Here is a 21,891-nt window from a genome sequence, read left to right as displayed (position 1 = left end):
GATGCACATTGCATATCGAGGATATACAGTTTTCTAAAACTGTAGAAAGATCTTATCTCAGTCCACTCTTTAGGCTTTCATGTATTTGTCTTTTACGTCTTTACGAGCGGAGCCGGCGATAATGCTGCTCTGCACTGAAGAGCCAAAGACAAAGGAAGTAAAGGAAAGGCAGGGAAGTTAACTATACGTAACCACACTACTGTTAAAGACCACTACTGAAATTCTTAGAAGACACTGGCCTTCTGGGCTAGTAATAGGAGTTACGTATTTTGTTTAGTCTATCTGACAGAAGTAAAGCAGTTGTTGGCATACCCCTTTAGCACCACTACCACCACCATGGTCCATAACCGACTTCAGGCATACGTAGCTGGGATTTTTTTTTTCGGGAGGGGCCCAAGGTAGCTTCTTGCAATCGAGGTCAGGAATGCCAAACATTCAAGAGCACTGCTAAGAAAGTTAGGGCGGTGGAGGGGCAGATGAACTTGAATTTAGATGGGGGGTCCTTGGACACGTGCCTGACCGATCACGTTGGCTCTACGGCTTCAGGTGCTGCAGCAGCAGTAGAATGACTTCGTGCGCCATGGAACGGCGAAGTCATAGTACAAGTACCTTAGCCTCCGAGAAAGGTCCAGTGCCCGGACGGCCTAAGGCTGTCTACAGGACCACAGCGGACGAGGTCAAAGGGTGGTCACAGGGCAGGATACATGCGTGATAGTCTCATTGCATCCACAGCTATGCATCGCCGCGGACACGGTGTGTCCAGGTGACCCCAAAGTGCAGCGCGACCGCTCGTGCCCACACACCAATATCAGCTCTTCCGACCCTTCTCCTTTCCCCTCACCTCTTTAAATTAATTTCTCCATTCTGCCTGCTATCCTTTATTTCCGCTGCCCCAGCTCGGGTGCTTCAGTATCGATGGCAGATGCCGGGGCTAGCAAAAATATTTTCCTTCCTTTTTACTGTTATTTTAATAAAATTTAATAGAAAAACCACTACCACTACCACCGACCCTTCTCCTCACCTCCCTTCCCTACAGAGAACAATTTTTTTTAAATGTTTCACGGGCACATTAACCACGAATGTTATTCCGTGAAAACGTGACTTGAAGGCAATTTTCGACGCTCCAGATGAACTCGTGTTTCACAAAATGCGCTAAACCCTCGGTGGCGTAGTCAATGAGGAACGGATGTTCCGTTTGCTTGTTTACTATCTGCAATTTTTTTGGTCTCTTTTCTGAACCGCTGGATTATGCTATCTTTCTTAGCTCACCGAACAACTGCGGGATGTCGTCACACGTGCCTTCAAGACCGATGAACAGCGCACGCTACGCCAGCAGCAACACACTCAAGCGCACAACGCATGCAGCCAACACGACTTCGACTTCTCACGCCTCCGGTTGCTCGATCCTGTTCTACTTCGGGACCGTCATATGAGATCAAGCAGAGAGCGCGTGCTGGCGCGATCTGCGGAGGAAGGCCACGCTCGTGTCTGTGTATATAGACAAACAGCGCAACTCAACAAGAAAAAGTGCGCCACCGTGCGGTGGGGGCAGCCAAGAGCGAGAGATCCATCGGCCGCACACGATTTAGAAAGGCGTGGAGGGGGGGGGGGGGGGCTACTACCGTTGCCTGGTCGCAACAAAGGGCGCGGAGGACCACCGCTTCCGAAGCGAGAAAGGACCAGGAAGAGAGGCGCGGAAGTTGAAGTTCTTTTGCCAGCGGCCGCGCGCCCTCCTTCCAACGCCCTCGCCTATTGTGACGCCTATTCACTCCTCCTCGCCCCAGAGGGAGCGAGTCACGGACAGTGACGTCACAAGTCTGAGTTGCTGGTGTAGGTGGTGGTAGGTGACGATTAACGTCGCAAGAGGCGCTGTTGGAGAGGATCCCGGATCAACTTCGACCACCTGAGGTCCTTTAACGTGTGCTGACATCGGGCAGCTAAATATATAGATTTACTTTTCAATTCAAGGCACTCACAGGGTGGACCCTGAGGATTTTCATGCTCACCATGTCCAACATGCCCATCATAGAATGCATGAATTGTTATCCAGGCATGTCTGAAGGAATTAAGGAGGCTTCCTCAACGCAATACATGGCGTTCAATGCCAGCTCATGTGAGTAGTAGATGAAAGAGAACATTGCTCTTACACATAAGCTAGAGCATGGCTTCAACATGTGGGCTAAAAAGTATTTCGTCATTCTGAAGGTTCATCACCAGCCTGACTACACCCACTGCAGGACAAATTCCTCTCCCATGTCTCTCCAATTAATCAAGTCCTGTTCCAGCTGTGACCAGCCTATGCCCGCAAACTTCTTAATCTCATCCGCCCACCTTACCTGCTGCCACCCCCTGCATGCTACGCTTGCCTTCTCTTGGAATCCACTCCGTTACCCTTAAGGACCAGCGGTTATCTAGCCTTCGCATTACATGCCCTGCCCAAGCCCATTCATTCCACTTGATTTCGACTAGGATGTCATTAACCCGCGTTTGTTCCCTCACCTCCTCTACCCGCTTCCGGTCTCTTAACGTTACACCTATCATTTTTCTTTCCACAGCTCGCTGCATTGTCTTTAACTTCAGCTGAACTGTCTTCGTTAGCCTCCGCGTTTCGATAAATTTGTCGCTATCTGTTCTGAGTTTCAATCTTGTTCTCAATTCCAATCAATTTCAAAACGCTTCGAAGTTTAGTCATTATTACTATGAGTCGTCACCTGAGGCCTGACCTGCGTTAAATATCCGCTCATATTTGGTGGCGCCTTGGCGATCGCGCCGCATCGTTTACTAGCCAAGTTAGTACACCCATAGAAGAGCCATTATGACCACGCCGCATCTGTACAGAACCACGCGCCTGTCTCAAGAGCCAGCGCCAGGCCGGCGCTTGACCATTTTCGTACGGGCGCCACAACTGGAGACGCCGTCCAAACACTTCGCGTCGCCCACTGACACCCACTCGGTCGTCGCGTGTGTATGCGTACCTTTCAACTTCTTCTTTCATTGCTGATCGCACCACTTCGACCGCTTCCCACGGCTTGCGCACTTCTCCACTTGTCATTGAGCGCGAATGTTTGCCTTCGGTGTTGGTTCATTTTTACTTATGTCCCTCCCTTAAGTGATGTCTCGGGCCTTGAGGGCGCTATAAACTGACAAAGTGAGATTATGCAAACGCAAGCAAAGGCAATCGCGTTTAAATGCTCATCTGTCTTTCCGCTTGCAAACGATTTCGCAACGAAGCACGCTACGTCCCTTACAAAAATTGCCTGTAGACAGCCTATAGGCTTCTTATAGCCTCTGTTGCCTTCCTATAGATATTTCCATTTGTCTGTTCATACTCTATAGACTGTCTGTAGACAAAAAGACTACTAAAATTGTATGGCCATAAATCTATAGACTGTCTATAGGATGTGTATTGCCTATAGACTGTTTTCTAGGGTTTGTTTATAGAGACTCCATAGACTTTATAGACAGAAGTCTATGGTCAGTCTACAGACTGTCTAAAGAAATTTTTGCAAGAGGTTGGCAAGCTGTTTCCGCTGGTTCATGCGAAACAGCAGCTACGAGGGTGTGTTTGATGTAACAGCGTTGCTACACGGCAGTGTAGAAAGTGTTGAAATTTGGGTGGTCAAGGGCGAGCTCTTATCAAATAGGCGCGTTGAATTGATTTTCAACTTGAACAGAAAGCTTAATGATCGTAAGGTATACCCTGTTAGACAGTCGCATAAAAATCTTCAGTGTTCTTTTTCGCCTCTGCGATACAAAGCTTCTCTATACCGGCACGATACAGGTGCTGTATACTCCTTTCCCGTCCCAGAGTGGAGTGGCAAACCACCCTTAGGAAAATTTCTATAGACAGTCTATAGACTGTCTATAAAGTTTATAGACTTTCCATAGACAAACCCTAGAGAGCAGTCTATAGGCAATACAAATCAATAGACAGTTTATAGACAATCTATAGATTTATGGCCATACACTTTGAGTTGACTTTTGTCTATAGACAATCTACAGGTCATGAATAGCAAAAAGAAATATCTATATGAAGGGAATAGAGTATATAGGAAGTCTACAGACCGTCTATAGACCATTTTTTTAAGGGCTGAGACACATTCTACTTTTCGGTCTATCCATCCTTCACTGCATTAAACATTCATCACTTTATCCCTCTAGAGGATGCAGAGGATGCTTAACCCAGCCTATGTGTAACACATAAGCAGAGGTTTTAACATGTGTTAAAACGTAAAGCTGCTAAAGCGCGTAGAGCAAAGAAGTTTTAAACGCTTTCTTATTTCCAAATACCGAGCAACGTGACAAAGCAGTTCTCTTAATTCCTTCAGGCATTGTTTAGTAGGCCTTGATTATGGCCTATAAATAACAAATGCCTTTCACTTATTTCCTTTTGTAGTCACCCTTTTGGGTATATATACGCTTGTTCAGCACATTAATTTGAATCCCGCCTTTCACAGGAGGCAAGCTAGAAGCACCTGACACGCACGTCAATAAACCCACTGTTTCAGTGGTTACCCCGTGTTTCACTCCAGATCGAGTCTCGCAATTTATCTGTCTAGTGATCACCTAATCTGCTCCAGACCATATAAATAATAATAATTGGTTTTGGGGGGAAAGGAAATGGCGCAGTATCTGTCTCATATATCGTTGGACACCTGAACCGCGCCGTAAGGGAAGGGTAAAGGAGGGAGTGAAAGGAGAAAGGAAGAGAGAGGGGCCGTAGTGGAGGGCTCCGGAATAATTTCGACCACCTGGGGATCTTTAACGTGCACTGACATCAGACAGCACACGGGCGCCTTAGCGTTTTTCCTTCATAAAAACCAGACCATATATTTCGGGTTTCGGGGAGCTAGGAGGAGACTTCTTACGTTCGATGTCAACTGCCTAGCGTTGTGGTTGTGTCACCATCTGCGGATCTAATATTTTCGAGCCCGTGGGTGGCGCCGAAGCCGCGCCTAAAGCACACCGCTCACCGGAAAAAAAAAATTGACGTCATATAGGTAGGTAAGGCAGTAAGACGCATGTCCACTGCTCCCCAGTCGAAAAAAAAAAACGTAAGCATCCTGCCGAAAATGCGACAAGTTGTTTTGTCGTTTTTGTGTTACGATAATTGTTATAATTGTTTTTGTAGTTTTTGAGTATGTTTCTGTATACTTCGGTCGCTACAAGGGACGGCACAATAATAGAAGTAGTTCTGCTGCTACTGCGAAATTTCTGTAGTAACTACATATTCATGGTCAAGAGTTTTATGGGTTTATGGGGGTTTAATGTCCCAAAGCGACTCAGGCCTTGAGGGACGCCGTAGTGGAGGGCTCCGGAAATTTCGGCCACCTGGGGTTCTTTAACGTGGTATGATGGAGAGTTGGGTTAGTTGGGGTATGTTCATTTTAAAGGAAAAATACAGCGCGAACAGAGACGACCGACGAAGAAGAGGTGCACAACACAAGCGCTGTCTCGCAACTAAAATTTTATTCAGGAGGAAAGCACATATAAAAGCGACCGAAAAAATGGCGAAGTCAGCAATCACCTGAGGCAATCAACACAAGGAACAAACTCAAAAACTGAAAAGATAGCGCGGGGCGCCCTTTTCTATGACGCATGGCAGATCAGGTATTGTCTAGGAACCGAATCTCCGCATCAAATAATGTGATAGAGGGTTGGCTGATGGACGCGCTAATTTTCTTCTTCATGAAAAACGGTTCCATAATCTCTCTCGTACGCTGGTCCCGGTGCCGGTACAGTACTTCAGTTTTCTGAAATATCGCCGGGACCAGCGTACCAGAGAGATTATGGAACCGTTTTTCATGAAGAAGAAAATTAGCGCGTCCATCAGCCCACCCTCTATCACATTATTTGATGCGGAGATTCGGTTCCTAGACAATACCTGATCTGCCATGGGTCATAGAAAAGGGCGCCCCGCGGTATCTTTTCAGTTTTTGACTTTGTTCCTTGTGTTGATTGCCTCAGGTGATTGCTGACTTTGCCGCTTTTTCGGACGCTTTTATATATGTGTTTCCCTCCTTAATAAAGTTTTAGTTGCGAGACAGCGCTTGTGTTGTGCACCTCTTCTTCGTCCGTCGTCTATGTTCGCGCTGTATTTTTCTTTTAAAATTCTTTAACGCGCACTGACATCGCACAGTACACGGGCCCCTAGAATTTCGCCTCCACCGAAATTCGACCACCGCGGCCCGGATCGAGCCCGCGTGTAGTAAAAGAAAGTCTGTTGTGAAGATAGAGAATTTTCTGTTGTGTTTTACGGTTCGGTAGCGACTCCAGAGCTCACCGGCGATCGTTCGGAAGCGTGTTTAGTCGGGGTTGCGCTTTCAGAGGATTGCACCGAGGACGATGCAGAGGTCAGCTGCTCTATCCGGATCGGCTCCTATCTATACGCCCCCGGATGAGCGCCATACCTGTAGCCGCGGGCAGGTGAGGTGCAACCTTCGCCCGGCGACGGTGGTTAGACGGCTTCGCTCGCTTAACGGGCGAGACGTGTTACAATCGGCAAGCTGTGCCTCGGTTCACTTTCGCTAATCGCTGCACGAACGAGCCACCTTTGGAGCGATCCCTAGACGGAGAAGTGGGGGAGAGAGAGATAGCCGCTCTGTGCCAGATGGCAGCGGCGGCGAAGGTCTGCCTTCAGGGAGTTGTCTGATAAACGCTTCTTTTGCAAGCGACGCCGGAACAACAACAACAACAACAATAGGAACAACGATAGAAACAAAGAAGAACGAAGGTAACGTAGAATGGTGATTGGTTATCAGGAGATGAGACAAAAAAAAAAAGACGAAAGAAACAGAAAGAAGGAGGAAAGGGAAAAGAAACGAAGGGACGTAAAGCTATTCGCGCTTGTTGCAAGCTTGTGAAATGAGAAAACTGGTCGAGTTTATACCAAGCCTGGAGGCTGATGGGAACTGGAAGAATTAATAATAATAATAATTGGTTTTGGGGGAAAGGAAATGGCGCAGTATCTGTCTCATATAACGTTGGACACCTGAACCGCGCCGTAAGGGAACGGATAAAGGAGGGAGTGAAAGAAGAAAGGAAGAAGAGGTGCCGTAGTGGAGGGCTCCGGAATAATTTCGACCACCTGGGGATCTTTAACGTGCACTGACATCGCACAGCACACGGGCGCCTGGGCGTTTTTCCTCCATAAAAACGCAGCCGCCGCGGTCGGGTTCGAACCCGGGAACTCCGGATCACTAGTCGAGCGCCCTAACCACTGAGCCACCGCGGCAGGGAAGATGCGAATGAGAAAAAGTTGTTTTGAGGAAAGGAAATGGTTTAGTAACTGCCTCACTTCTCTGTGGACTCCTCAACCGCGCCGTGAGGGAAGGGAACAACAAGGGAGTGGATACAGAGAGAGAAAGAGGTGCGGTAGTGGAGGGCTCCGGGATAATGTTCACCACTGGGGTATCTTTAGCATGCACTGACATCGCACAGCACACGGGCGTCTTTCGCGTCGGCCTCCGTCGAAATGCCGGCCGCCGCGACCGGCATTCGAACCTGCGACCTCGCGATCGGCCAAACAACGCCACATCCTTCGATGCACCGCTACGCCGCAAGCAACTATACTCCTAAACCGACTTCCAGCAATTTGCCAATGGGCACTGAAACTCGCTTACACGTCCTGTGGACGTCCAAGACGTCCATGACACATCCAAGGGAGTTTCAGTGCCCATTGGGTTTTATTTTCTTGGTTCGTTCGATCGTTCCTCCGTTAGCTCTCCGGGGATAAAAAATGCAAAGAAATAAATATAAAAACAAGAAAGCGCCACGCGATGTCATAAACCCGTAACGACGAGGAAGACTACCTAACGTCATTTGGAACGTTGCGTAAGGAGTTGCGGCGTGCACAACTTGGACGCATAAACCGCGTCCGGACGCATGCGCACGGGCTCTCTCGCTATGCAAGAGGACACGGGCCGTTCCGGTTTACCTTCAAACCACGCCGCCGATAATAAAGAGAGCGAACGAGCGGCCCCGTTCGCGTGTGCGCGGCCGGGAAGAGAGTGACGGCTCCTGCAAACGGCCGCACGCTGTTCAGCGTTACGGAAACGCCTAATGAAACGTCGCCAGGAGCGTTGTTCTTGCGCGGCCTCTAAGCTTTCCGGGCATCCAGTCGAGGGTCCTTCGCGAAACCCCAACACGCGTACCGCTCTTTAGAGCCAGTCTCTTTTTCTATTTTTGTTTTCATCGCTCTCTCTCCTTTCTTTCTTCATTACTTTGCTTTTCTTCTTTCGTTTTATTTTATTCGTTATTTTTTCGTTCATTCCATATTTCTTTCACCATTGCTTTGCTTCTTCTCTTCTTTCCTTACTCTGTTTTCGTTCCTTGCATCTATCGTTTTTTTTCTACGTTTCTTTTGTTACGTTGGTTCTTTCTTTCCATCTTTTTTTTGTTTATATTTCTTTCTCTCTCTCTTTCTCTGACTCCCTCCGGGCAACGGCTGTCGCTCGGCGCGGTTAGCGGAAATTGCGCGCGCATTTTGTTACGGCTCATTAAGCAAAAGCATATCTTGCCCGTTTCTGTGCTCGCGGGCGCCGCGTTGCCCTTGACTGAATTTTGCGTCCGCCGTAAAAAGCAAGCTACCCCCCCCCCCCCCCCCCCCCTTCTCCTTGGCGTTCGCGTTGTCGCCGCGGGGTGGATGAACTCCGCATACTCGGCGCCGGGTCAATAGAGACGACCTTTCTTGTTTGTTGTCTTCGGCATTCTCTTTCGTGGAACTGGCGATTAGTGGTTTCATCGATAACACTGCAGGCCTGCGGTTAGCCGACCCTCCTCTTTCGCACCACCCCCCCCCCCCCCCCCCCCCACAGTCTTACCCATTGCGTGCGGTCATTGTATTTGAACAGCTCTTTTGTTATGCCGTCGGGTTTTCGCCAGCCCCTTTTGCCCCAACCAAGTCACCATGCAGTGTGCTTAGTTGGCGAAAGAGTTAAACATTTCCCTCATTTACTTGTTGCTTTTTAAAATTATTGCAAACTTCTCCTTGTTGCGGCTTATTCCTGCCATCTGTTTGTGCACTTCCCTTCCTTCATTCTCTAATATGCGGTCAAGATGGAGCAAACTAAATTGTATAATATGGTATGGTATGGTATGGTATGGTATAGTTGATATGGTATGGTTGTCACGCATCCCCGGAGAACACTCAGGCCGAAAGAATGGACTAGGCGACAGGCGTACCCACACAGACGCACATTTAATACACCCTACGTGACACAAACACTAGCACTCAAACCTAACTAACAAGACTAACACAAAACACAGACTACCAATACTACTTCTTCATATTATTTATTCTTGGGTAAATATACGTCATGTTTATCGTCATATCCTCGTCGTCTTCTCCAAACTTCTTTAGTTCATACTTCTATTTCAAACTTCCTATCACATGTGACAGTGGTAGGGTATGGTATGGTATGGTATGGTATGGCCTGTGCAGTTCCAAGTCACGAAGCGGCCCGTAAAATGGGAAAGATACCGCAGTCGATAGCTTCGAATTAATTTAGTCCACCAGGGTTCTTAATGAATCCGCAGCTCTTAACTACGGCGTCCCTCGTAACTCGCACGATGCTTGGGGACATGAAACCCGACGCACTGCACTGCTCTTAATTTGTTTTCTTTTTCGCCAGCAGTACCCGGGAACCAAGCCGACCCTTATAAAAATGTTCTATAGACAGTCTATAGACTTCTTATATACTCTTTTGCCTTCCTATAGATATTTGTTTTAGTCTATCCATAGGGTACAGACTGTCTATAGAAAAAATTCTACTAAAAGTGTATGGCCATAGATCTATAGATTGCCTATAGAATTTGTATTGCCTAAAGACTTTTCTACGGTTTGTCTATATAGAGTCTATAGACTTTATAGACATGTTTATGGACCGTCTATAGACTGTCTAAAAAAGTTTTGTAAGGGGATAGCTCCGTTAAAAGCCAAACTTGCGGAAGGGATCGTCAGACTCACGTGTGTTGTATCGTAGTAATGATAATTAGCAATGAAACAGTACACGTAACATACGGTCGAGCCGATCTCTATTCTCCTACTTCGTCGTCTTCTCTCCCCCCATGCGCGCGAGTGCGTGCAGCGCACTTGCCACACTTCATCTTTATCACAACGTGCTCAAATGTAGTGCAGTGAAAGCAGATGTTCGTTGGCAGGCGTGACACCTATGGACCCAAACCGCTTTTTCATCGTCCTGGAGAGTTTTTTCCTCGTTTGTACATGACCGCCTTTAGCCAATAAGAATGTAATTCTCTGCAGCCAATCATCATCATCAAAACGTTTATTTCCACCGAAATGAAACTCCTTTTTGGACCCCCCGGCACGCAGGCCTAAGGGAGCCCTACTTAGGAGCCTCGCAAATTAAGGTCTTGTGAAGACACATTGTCGCTTCACGGCCTCAGCCGCCAGGCGGATGGCTTGTCGCTGCTTAGCGGGGTCCTCGCTCCGCAGCAAGGTCTCCCAGGCTTCTCTATCTTCTATCTTTTGCTCGGCGCCCGGGCTTCCAGCACATTCCCATATGACATGGTCGAGAGTGCCCCTCTCCCCGCACGTTATACAATATTGGTCTTTCTTCTCTTTGGAGATTGTGATGTATACCCAGAAGGGGCTTATATGATTCCCCCCTTGCAATCTTCTCCACGCAATTGCCTCCTCGGTTGCGAGGGAACGGTCGGGCGGCGGATAGACCCTCCTGCTCAGCTTATAATGTTCCGTGATCTCGTGGTATGAAATTAGGCCATCTTTCATGTCTATGCGAGAGGGCTGCTCTGCGGCCGCCCGGTGATAGAGAGCTCGGGCAAGCTCGTGTGCAGCCTCATTTCCTGCAATAGACTCATGCGCTGGGATCCATATTATCTCTATGTTACGTTCTATCGGCCTCGCCTCGAGGACGTGTTTGGCCTCTTCTGAGATTCTTCCTTTCGCGAAGTTTCTTACTGCAGTTTTGCTGTCACTTAAAATCGTCGTGGCCTTGGTACCGACGCAAGCGAGCGCTATCGCCAACTCTTCCGCCGCATTGGCATCTCTTGTGCGGCTCGAAGCCGCTACCGTTGGTACTCCTGCCCCGTCGACCACAGCGGATACAGCCGCCCCGTGCTGTCCGCACGCCGCGTCTACGTACGCCACCTGGTCTGCCGGTCGCTCCTTCAGCTTCCTCTCGTAGGCCTTAGCCCTATGTTCTCGCCTTTCCTTGTTATACACGGGGTGCATGTTCCGCGGCATAGGTGGGACGCATATCTTGGCCCTGATTCCTGCCGGGATGTTTACCATCTTGTGCGTGCTACTTTCTGGCCGGATTCCTACCCATTCGAGTATTGTCCTGCCCGTTTCAGACTGGCCGAGCCGTTCTAATTGGGATATTCTCACCCCCTCTGCCAGCTCAACCCATCTGTTGTGTACCCCCATTTTTTCAAGCCGCTCCGTCGACGTAGATGTCGGGAGTCCCAGAGCTCGCTTGGCGCATTTCCTCAATACTCTGTCTACCTTCTCTATTTCTGCCTTGTTCATGTTTAGGTACGGCGTCGCGTAGCAGATCCGACTTATTACGTACGCCTGCGACATTCTCAGGAGATTCCTTTCTTTTAGTCCTCGCCCTTTTACCGCTACCCTCCTGAATATGCCTACCACTTGGTCTGCATATGTGGCTAATTTCTTTATGGTATTGGTGTTGTTGCCTTTCTTGTTGATAAACATGCCTAGGATCCTCATTTCCTCGACCCTGGGCACCTCCAGGCCTCCCACCATCACTTTAATTTCTACGTCTCTCTTGTTCCTGCTGTCGCTATTGTACACGAAGAGCTCCGACTTCTGCGGTGAGCACGCCAGGCCTCTTTCGGCCGCGTACTTCACCACTACGTCTGCTGCCCTTTGCAGACTCCACTCAATTTCCGCGTCGCTTCCGTTATTCATCCACATGTTTATGTCGTCCGCGTACATGCTGAATTTTAGATCAGGGATCTTGTTCAGCATGGCCGGGAGACCTCTCATCGCTATGTTGAATAAGAAGGGGGACAGTACGGCGCCTTGCGGGGTACCTTTGCTGCCCAGCCTTATGGTGGGCGACTCTGCGTCGTGGAATTTAATCACCGCCTTCCTCCCTTGGAGAAAGTCCTTGATGTACTCGTATGTTCTCTTGCCCACGTTTACCTCCTCCAGACCTCTGAGCACCGCCTCGTGTCGGACGTTGTCGAAGGCCTTCGTGAGGTCAAGACCTAGGATCACCTTGGCATCTAATCCTTTCTTGTCTACAATGTCATGTTTGAGTCTGAGCATTACATCCTGCGTGCTGAGCTTAGGTCTAAAGCCCACCATCTCGTGCGGCCATAGGTTTCCATCTTCCATGTATCTCGTTAACCTCGTTTGCACTACGTGCTCCATGAGTTTCCCCACGCACGACGTTAGCGAGATCGGTCTTAGGGTTTCCAAGCTTGGTTCTTTTCCCGGCTTGGGGATGAGAACAACCTCTGCCTGCTTCCATTCCTCTGGCAATTTACCTTCCGTCCATACTTTGTTCATGTACCGCGCAATTGCATCTATCGAGTCGCCGTCTAGATTCCTGAGCATGACATTGGATATTTTATCCGGGCCAGGGGCCGAGCGAGTTTTTAGCTCAGCGATAGCTGCTCTGACCTCCGCTACCGTAATGTCCGCGTCTAGATCTTCATTTTCCGCTCCTCCATATTCTGCCTGTCGTACTTCTGTCGCGTCCCCTATGTAAATGTCCCTGAGCCTGTCCATCAGCTGTTTGTCCGTCCCCTGGAAAGCGTGTCTCGCTTTCACTTGGTTAGCGCTCGCTGCCTGTTTAGATTTTCCCGGGTCGAGGAGATGCCTCAATATATTCCACGTCTTTGCTAGGCTCATGCCCCTTTCCATTTCGTCGCACCTGCCGTACCAATTTTGCTCGTTTAGTTTAAAGCCAATCAAGCGTTCGCTCTGTGACGTCATAACAACACGTGACCAGCCTAGCTCCATCGCTGGCAACCGAAAAATACCACCCAGGTAAAAAAAAGAGCGGTAAAAATAGGCTTCCTACGGGTCCGTTTTAGCAGGTATATTTGCGCCATGCCGCAGAAAGAAGAGACGTTCAGATCATTCGAAATGACTTCCGACCTCGTCTAATTTCCACGACGACGCCGATCTCCTCATATACCAGGAAATGACATCAACCTCCTCCAAGTATTGCTTCTTCTTCCGCGCTATACGACAAGTCAGCGAATCGGAGATCGGGCGATACGGTAGGGAATGAGAGACCTTTTAAAGAAAGGCTGTATTTATACAGGAAGGGCGAGAGACGACACGCGTACGCGGAAAAGTTTTCTGTCGAAAGAACACAAAAACAAGCGAAAAGAAACGCGCGGTATTGTGCAGCCGGAATCTTAAGAAGCTAACCGCGCAATAAACTTGGAAACGGGCGGAAAAAAAATGAGGAAATTAGAATGAAAGAAAGAAGGAAAGAAAGAAGGAGAGAGAGAGAGAGAGAGGGGGGGGGTGTCTGTGATTATCCGAAAAAGTGCGGCGGGACGCGACGGGTTTAAAAAACGGACCGACGGAAGCTGCTGTCCGGTCTCGGAATTCTTGATGAGCCTCTCTTTTCGGAATCGTGTCGAGCTGCTCTCGAACGCGCCAGATTTTTTTTTTTTTCGCCGTTACATTTTTTTTTCTTTTTGCAGCGGAGCTATACAACTCTGCCCGAGCCTTTCACTCTTGATTCTGAGGCGTGCTCCGGGTCTTTAGATCTTTGTGCCAGCCGCCGCGGCGTTATATACAAACGGTGTGTCAGCGAAGAATATAAATAACCTCTAAAATAGAAGAGCGCTCAGAGCCGCGCCCACAAGCATGCCTGGGGCGTTGTGAATAGTTGAGCTCCACGGCCGCCATGCCGAGCACAACTGTATGCTTGCTACATGGCCGTGTGCTGTGCTGCGAGCAGGTCGTGAACACCACGTGCTCTAAAGCGCGTAATTCCTGCACCAAGGTTAACGCAGTTTACCGGTATACTATGCCCACGTGGGTAATATAGCTCGCCCTTTTAGTAGTCTGTGTATGCGGCACATATTCGCCATAGCACCGCAAGTCAGTGTCAAGTTCCAGCGTTTGCTCCATCAACTCCTCCAGTAACCCCAAGGGTTACTCCAGTAGTTCAGAGAAATAAAGTAGAGGCTTCATATGTGCTGTAACTTATCGGTATGCACCTATCCGGCAGAAACGCGGAGGCTAATCAAAGGTATTCAACTTGAATTGAGGACAACACAGTGTGTTATGGAAAGGAAAATGACAGGTGTGATTTTAAGAGACCGAAAGCGGGCGGAGTGGGTCAGGGAACAAGCGCGGGTTAGTGACATCCTAGTCGAAATCAAGGGGAAGAAATGGGCTTCGGCAGGGCATGTAATGCGAAGGCAAGATAACCGCTGGTCCTTAAGGGTAACGGAGTGGATTCCAAGGGAAGGCAAGCGCAGCAGGGGGTGGAAGAAGGTTAGGTGGGTGGATGAGATTAAGAAGTGTGCTGGGATAGGGTGGCCGCAGCTGGCAAATGACAGTTAATTGAAGAGACATGATAGAGGCATTTGCCCTGCAGTGGGCGTGGTCAGGCTGATGATGATGATGTGCTACATTAGGTATACTACCTGTATACCTTTACTATAGAGTACTAGAATGTCGGTATTATGGCGCACTATATGGTCCCTATGTACACTGTACTGCCGTAGTAAACAATGCAAAAGCTATGGTACCTACATACGAAGAAATATGCACCTTAATACATTTATGTCTTGCAGTACGATATATAAAGAACTCACATTCTATAGGTCACCTGTATAGAATATTAGGGTATTGTTACTGCGGTGCCGACACCATACCGCATACTATCAGCACTGCAGTGCTTGAATCGTGCGATACTGTAGTATACCTATATTCGCAGCAGTGCTCAATGCGCTACATATTCATCTTCAACGCACACGTAGAGGAGGAGCGGAGGCTCGTTCCATTTTCATCCCAGCCATGTCTCGAAAGGGAGTCCGCTCCTTTTGTAGCACCACTTTCGAGACGTATCCTTCACCTTCCTTTTCTGATGGACGATGGCCGCCCCGCCCCACGCCCGCTCAATCTCGGCAGCGGCCACCGCCCGCTCTCTTCTCCTCCGGGCCGTTATTTCAGCGGCAAAACGGCCTGTTGGCGGTCGCCCACCGCCGTGTGGAAGCCCTATCAGGCCTTCGACCGCATTGGCAAACATTTATTCCCAGTCAGCCGTGATTGTGTGCGTGCGTGCGTGCGGTCGAGTGTTTGTGCGAGCGCTGTGCCGTGGCGCTCGAGCGCGGTCGCGTGCGGCGAATTGCGCTCGTTCGGCTGTGACCCGAGACGCCGGCGGCGCCAGGGACCGGCAGCGTTTCAAGAGCGGCTGCGTTACGTGTACGCCGCGAACGGCGCGGCGCTCAGACGCACAAACGGTATTACGCGCGCCAGCCTGATGTATATCGCGGTTCTTAAGCGGCTGGAGCGCTGGCGCCGACCGCTGAACGCCGGCACTGGCTCTTGGACGTTGTTGGGACGTTGTCGGGACGTTTCTGGGACGTGAAAGTTTAGGTGTTCGAAGGTCGGTCAGTACCGAAGGGGCTGAACGAGTGAGATAACCCTGACAAAACTGCGGTCGAGAAAACTAAATAGAACACCGTATGGTTCGAGCCTGTTGCATACTCGGTTTCGAGACCGGAAGTGCTCGGCGACTGAAGGAACACCGGAAGTTGGAATATTTCGGATACTTCGTCTTTTTTGCAATTTCAAGGTCTCGAGGCGCTTCAAAACAGTTTCTTGTATATTGCATCATACTTTAGGTTTCTAAAAGGAAAAATATTGAATGGAAGATTGAATTTCTTACATGAGGACAAATAGCAGGTGGCATTGTGAAGAACGGCATGAAGGCTTTTACTCTGATTAAAATAAATTAAAAAAAACTATATAAATTATTATTCCGAAATAAGTAGAAGGAATGCATTGCAAGCAGCTGCATATACCACATAGCTGTTACTCACGCCTTCAGCTGAGCGGAATGTCGCACGTAAAAAACACGGGGCGTTCTTTACGACCCACCTGAGGTTTCTGCATTGCTCCGAAAGCTGAAGCTTCTATCTAATCTAGGCAACAACGCGACATTCCGTGGCAACTGTCTCCAACGTCATCTAGATAACTTGTAAAGGCCTTCAGCGAAGATTATCCAGGTTGACCTTCTAAGCAGCCGATGATCACCTGAACAGTATGTTTAATGCGAATGACCTCATACACCTGCCGTCGAGTGAAAGCGGCATGAACAGAAAAAAATGCTTGAAAATGTGTCCCTATTTCGGGTAACGCTTCTGTGTCATAGTCGTAGAACTTGTTACTTGCCCCACTTGTGAGGTACAGTTCAGTTATTTCTTTTATATGTACGTATTTTCTTTCATATACTGCAGTTATGCAAATATATAAAAATAAGCGGTTGAACTCAGCTTCACATTCAAGTGCCGTATCAATTTGGAGTGATCTACCCGGTGTCACTGCACCTGTGACCGTGAAACCATTCATAGTCACTTACATGGCCATCTGGATTGATCGTTTAACTGCGCCAGCCTGTCACAGCGCGCATTCATGAAATGAGCATTTATACATCTTGTTTTCTAACGAGTCAAACTGTGTGGAGTTTATGTTTAAGTTTGCTAAAAGAACCAGTTCTACTTCAAAGCAATGTATAATGATGCCCTCTGCTTTTCCGTGAACGCAAGGCTTAAACATTTACTTATTAATGTAGGTCTCAAGCTGTTTTTTTTTTCGCGTGATTTTTCTGAACTCCTCTCACGCAATGCCAATTTCATGCCTGTGAGGTACCTTACATAAATCAAAGAAAACAAGAACATAATGACGTAGCGCCGCTGCAGTGTATAAGAATACAGTGATCTGCACCAGAGAAAGACATCAGTTTGAAATTAGTCCAGAGGAGAGCGATGCGTATATCACGGAAGCGCGTCAACTCACCTGGGGCGCCTGGCTGTTCGGCTTTCCCGCACTCACGGAAGACGCCGGGTGCAGGCCAAACGGAGATGCGGTGAGCAGCACCAGAATCACCTCAACACACGCGCACAGCCTCATCGCGTAGTCGGTGTGAAGACGGCCGACGCCGCGGTAAGGCAAAAATTAAAAAGAAAACACTTTCAGTCACACTCTCTCAAAACCGGCCCGCACTCGAGAACGATCCTCCGCATCATCTGTCTCTAGCCGCATCATCTGTCTTTTCCAGCCCGCAAAGTCAGGCACGCAGTGCAGAGATTGGAAAGCGAAACCAGAACTTGGAGGCGGGATGCGGCGGTGAGTCTCTTGGGCGTCCTAGGGTTCTTTGGAAGATGGGATATAAACGGCTGTCTTCTTTAGCTTGACCGGCTTCGTTGAGGGCTTCGCCCGCTGTTTCATCCACAATTTCGTGTGCCTTGACTGCCGTTTATAGCTTCGCTTCGAAGGCTCAGATCTCACGTGGTAGACTTAGATGACAAGTGACGAGAAGAGGCAGAGATCATGGGATGATGCATCGAGGAGACACCCGCGTCCTTCGGGCGAGGACTCGTTGTTGTCAGTCTGTTAGTCCTGCTTTCATCCAGCGACTTGCCACGAGGAACTACCCTACTGTGCAGGTTATAACAAGTTATAACTATGTCAACGTGATATCAAGCATCCACTGGCGGGAACTATGTGAGGAAGGGTGGGATGCCAGTGGCTCGTCGACGCCTGGATGCTGCAGGGTTTTCGTTGGGGTGGACGTTGTATAACAGCGCGCGCGCGAACCGTCGGCGAAACGCGCGCGCTAACACACGGTCGCACGCCGAAGCCAGAGAGACCGACTGCGTGCGTTCGCCGACAAGCGCCGTCCGACCGAACGGCGGCGGCCGACTCGCGCACTCTTTCTTTAACCCTTGCAGCAACGGCGGCAGAGCGGAGGAGAGGGCTGCGTCTCCTCTCCATCCTCCCTTCCCCGAGCGACGATTCCTGCCCCCCCCCCCTCTCTTTCCTTCCACCTCCTCTCACTGCCACCGAAAAAAAAACTGCACTCTCTCCCTTTCCTCCCCTTGCTGTCGGAGTCAAAAGAAGGTCAGAAGGCGCGAGAAAGAGCGCGATCTGGCGAGAGCAGGCAAAGTATCGCGGTGAAGTTTGCTCAATGCTCGCTTGGTGTCAGGTTTTAAATAATGCCCCGTGGAGAAACTGCATGGGGTTCCACCGGTGTCGAATGCAACGAGAACGAGACTGTTTGAACGCGAACATTACAGAACTCGAGATGGTCGAAGTTAATTCGGGGCAGTCTACATACCATACCATACCGTACTATACTGCACCGAACCTTACCGCACCATACTATACCCTACCGAACCCCACCGCATCGTACTATACCGTACCGAACCCCACCGCATCGTACTATACCGGACCGAACCTTACCGTACCGAACCCCACCGCAACGTACTATACCGGACCGAACCATACCATACCATGCAATACCATACCATACAATACCATACCACATCAAACCATACTGGACACGGAAAAACGCGATAAATAACTGCTACGGGGGACACCCAGACACGGTTCGTTGCCACTTTTGAAAGTATACATGTGCTCTCTAAGCTAAAATCTTCGCTGTTCGGCTTCCAGTAGTCCCATACTCGTTCCATTTCTTCTCGTCAGTACTGTGCAACCTCTGCTCTTTTGTTTTCTGAAAAAGAAAGAATGAAGAAAGGAAGGAAAGGAAGAAATGAGACTTTTCATTGACAAAGCATGATACTATCTCTTAGCACAGCTTTTGTGCATTCTCAGCTTGTGATCCGCCTTATAAGTGTTAGTCGAAATGAACCTGCTTCGAAATCAACCTGCTTTAGTAACGAAGGTGCATTTCGACCAACGCTTATAAGGAGGATCACAAGCTAAGAATGCACAAAAGTGGTGCTAAGAGATTGCATCGTGCTCTGTCAACTAACTGCCAAAGAAAGTCTCTTGAAAGCCAAAGAAACTCTATGAAATCTCAGAAAAAATGTATGCGTAAGGGGCGATTGACGATGACAGCAGACGAGCTGCGTTACTACATTATACTCTACGCAGAAGACGGCCAGCCGGTCCGCAATCCCCTTTTCTGAGAAAGCAAAGTACAGTTTAAAGTCACTTGCGCCTTGCTTGAATCGAAAACAACGCTCTACGTGAGTGGGCGTTCTCTAGAAAGCGGATTGCCACTTTCCGGTGTGGGGCGGTTTCCGATGCGACGTGAACGGCTGGCTCGAAAATTAAAACTTAAAAAAAAAACGAACAAAACTCACGCCGCCTAGGGAATATGTCTGGTGGAAAACCCTGCGCCGATGCCTTTTTTTCTATTTTGTGAAGCTTGAAGCTTGTTTATTTATGGCACGACTCCAACGAGCAAAAATACGACTGCATTGACCCCACGAAGTTACTAGACGGTCCTTAATACAAATGCTCATTAAATAAAAACTTAATAATGACTTCGTTTATTCGTTTTCGTTTATTTTCGTTGTTTTTTTTCTTTTCATCTTCTACTGAGGTTTCACACTGGATTGTTTTGCAATGTCACGAAGGATATACGATATAACTGACCGTTCGGAAAGAGGCCATCACCGAAAGGCCGACATAGAAGTTACAGTAGTTAGAATAGAAGTTACAGTTACGGAAACGAACAGAAGTTACAGCGCCTGTGTAGTCTTGTCTCGTACTTGATTTTAGCACTGTTTCCCTAACTTAGTAGGGGACAAGTGCGGTAGGGCGATACAATCAATGCGATCGCTATACAGTCTCGAATATTTGTTTTTCTGCATTACGTGAAGGTATGCTATGGATTTCTTATGAATTTATGAATTCTTGTTACGAATTTGTTCATTTATATATATTGATAATTACGTACGATTTGCTTCGAAACGCTCAAGAAAACAACTCAGCGCTTCAAACCAGACCATTTAAAATTGTATCCCATCGAAAAACTGAAAGCCAGTGTAGTTTGGACACACATATTGCGCACGGCACATGGGACGCAGACTGGCGCCCCTCGTCTGCTTGTTTCTGAGTGGCCTGTCTGCTGCCCTGTGTGATGCCTCATCTGTGCTATATATGCCTCACATTCCATCTTTGCTTTTTTTAAAATAATATCTGCAGTGCCCAGAGTGTAAACCACTCTACATCTACTCGGCTGGCGATACGTTGTGAGAGCACTGTCAGCTATACGCTTCAAACCGCGTCATTCTTGAACCTGAATGAAATACGCGTCATGGAGCCTCAGATAGTCTCTGCAGACCTGTTTTGCGACAAGGAAGCTGACAGTTTTGTCAGAAGCACGCGAGCTATGCAGGACTGACGAACGAGCGACACCACTGGTGGACAAGCCCCCGACGACTACAAATAATAAAATAGTCAGCTTAAGCTGCGGGGAATGTGACCGTCACTCCAATCATGAAACAGGCGGAGCAGCAGGACAGGCAGTGTTCGCGGTATTGCATCTTTGTGCGCTGCTTACGGCTCTGGGGAAAAATTAGAATGCAAAAAAAAAATGGCGATCGTATGACGTGATGCGACAAATCTGCGTTAGCAGAATCGGCTTGAAATTTCGCTTTTGCAATCGTTACTTTCCCATTAAGTCGTTGATTTCGTCGTCGCTTTTTTCGTTCAGCTGCTGCATGATACGGTACCGTTCGGTATGGTACGGTACGGTACGGTGCGACGGTATGGTATGGTATGGTATCTTGTGGTATGGTATGCTATGGTATGGTACAGTATGGTATGGTAGGCAGGGCTCAACGTAACGAAGCTGCACATACAGGCTAAGCGGCAGACCGCTGTTAAAGGTTCAACGTTAATTTAAGTTAATTTAAACCACTTATTAGGATGCCACTCACATGGCACATTGCACGTGTTTACACTTGGCCTCCATCGAAACGGGCCCACCGCAGCTGGGAAGCCGTGGCCGGGATTACCCACCACCTCGGGCTTGGCAGTCGTACGCAATAGCCACCGATCCACTGCAACGTATACTAGTAGAAAACAATCCTTCGTCTGCCCGTTTATTGCGTTGCCAGGCGAAGGAGCTTTTTTGTTATTATTCTTCTGAGTAACTCCTGACCAAGTGGCCACCGATCCATCAGTGTTAACGATGGATGAGCAGAGCAGGGGATTCCTTCTACCAAGGTGGAAAACAGCGCGGCTGCAAGGACGCTGTAAGGAAGGGGCGGAGACAGGAACTCTGATTGCTACCTGGCTGTCTTTAGTTTCGCAAAGCGATCACTTGTAGAAAGGTGTGTGTGCGTTCTCGTCACCAAAAGCAAGCGGCAGTAGCACGCGAAAGAATCTCTTACGTGATGGCAACCATGGCGGATCTTCGAGCAACATTTGTCAGCCTTCTGGATGATGCAGTTATGCTTCAAAAGGGGGGATTGAAGGAGTGCTCGCGCACAGGTGTACAGGGTTGATCATTATGAAAGGGAAGACGGGAGCACGTGGCCTGCGCAGATCGCGAAGCGCTGCCGTCAAACGCGCATGCGCCGTAAGCACGGTCAGCTACCCTCTCCGCGCATGCGCCAGGTGCCGCCCATTCTTGACGGCTCTCGGCGCAGGACGAACTTTAAAAGCAGGATTTTGCAGAGCATAGGAAGATTAGACCATTCCCATCAATATGTGCATAACATCATCTTACTATATTCCACAGCAGCCTCACAAATAAAAGTGACCTCCAAGAAAGCTGGACTTGCGCATGCCTCGAGGTCGTTGCATTGGACCGGCCTCCACCCTGTAGTGGGCTTAACTTTGTTGTTTTTAAGGACTGTGATGATTTTCGTTGTCAGTTATCGGCATCTAACAAGAGGACACCCTCCAGATAACTTCGGAAG

At 48.7% G+C, this 21,891-nt stretch overlaps 2 protein-coding genes across 2 annotated transcripts in view; both read right to left on the bottom strand.

Annotated features, from left to right (window-relative positions):
• LOC144110506 (A disintegrin and metalloproteinase with thrombospondin motifs 18-like) overlaps positions 1-17,895 on the bottom strand; it is a 156,778-nt gene extending 138,883 nt beyond the window's left edge. Inside the window, exon 1 of the mRNA XM_077643481.1 lies at positions 17,006-17,895. Within this exon, the coding sequence (XP_077499607.1) occupies positions 17,006-17,119 (114 nt within the window). The 5' untranslated portion in view covers positions 17,120-17,895. The remainder of the gene's footprint in view (positions 1-17,005) is intronic.
• Positions 10,367-12,346, bottom strand: LOC144110791 (uncharacterized). Its single transcript, XM_077643887.1, has one exon. The coding sequence runs from the start codon at positions 12,344-12,346 to the stop codon at positions 10,367-10,369; it is 1,980 nt and encodes a 659-aa protein (XP_077500013.1).
• Positions 17,896-21,891: the final 3,996 nt, after the last annotated feature.

This window comes from Amblyomma americanum, chromosome 11 (genome assembly GCF_052857255.1).
Source record: "Amblyomma americanum isolate KBUSLIRL-KWMA chromosome 11, ASM5285725v1, whole genome shotgun sequence".
NCBI classification, from domain to species: Eukaryota; Metazoa; Arthropoda; class Arachnida; order Ixodida; family Ixodidae; genus Amblyomma; species Amblyomma americanum.
Note: the sequence above shows the minus strand (reverse complement) of the source record. Positions and strands in the feature narration are given on the sequence as shown.

Bases quoted from the DNA above. Each gene is read 5' to 3' on its own strand.
- LOC144110791 (XM_077643887.1), bottom strand. From the start codon at position 12,346: ATGGAAGATGGAAACCTATGGCCGCACGAGATGGTGGGCTTTAGACCT.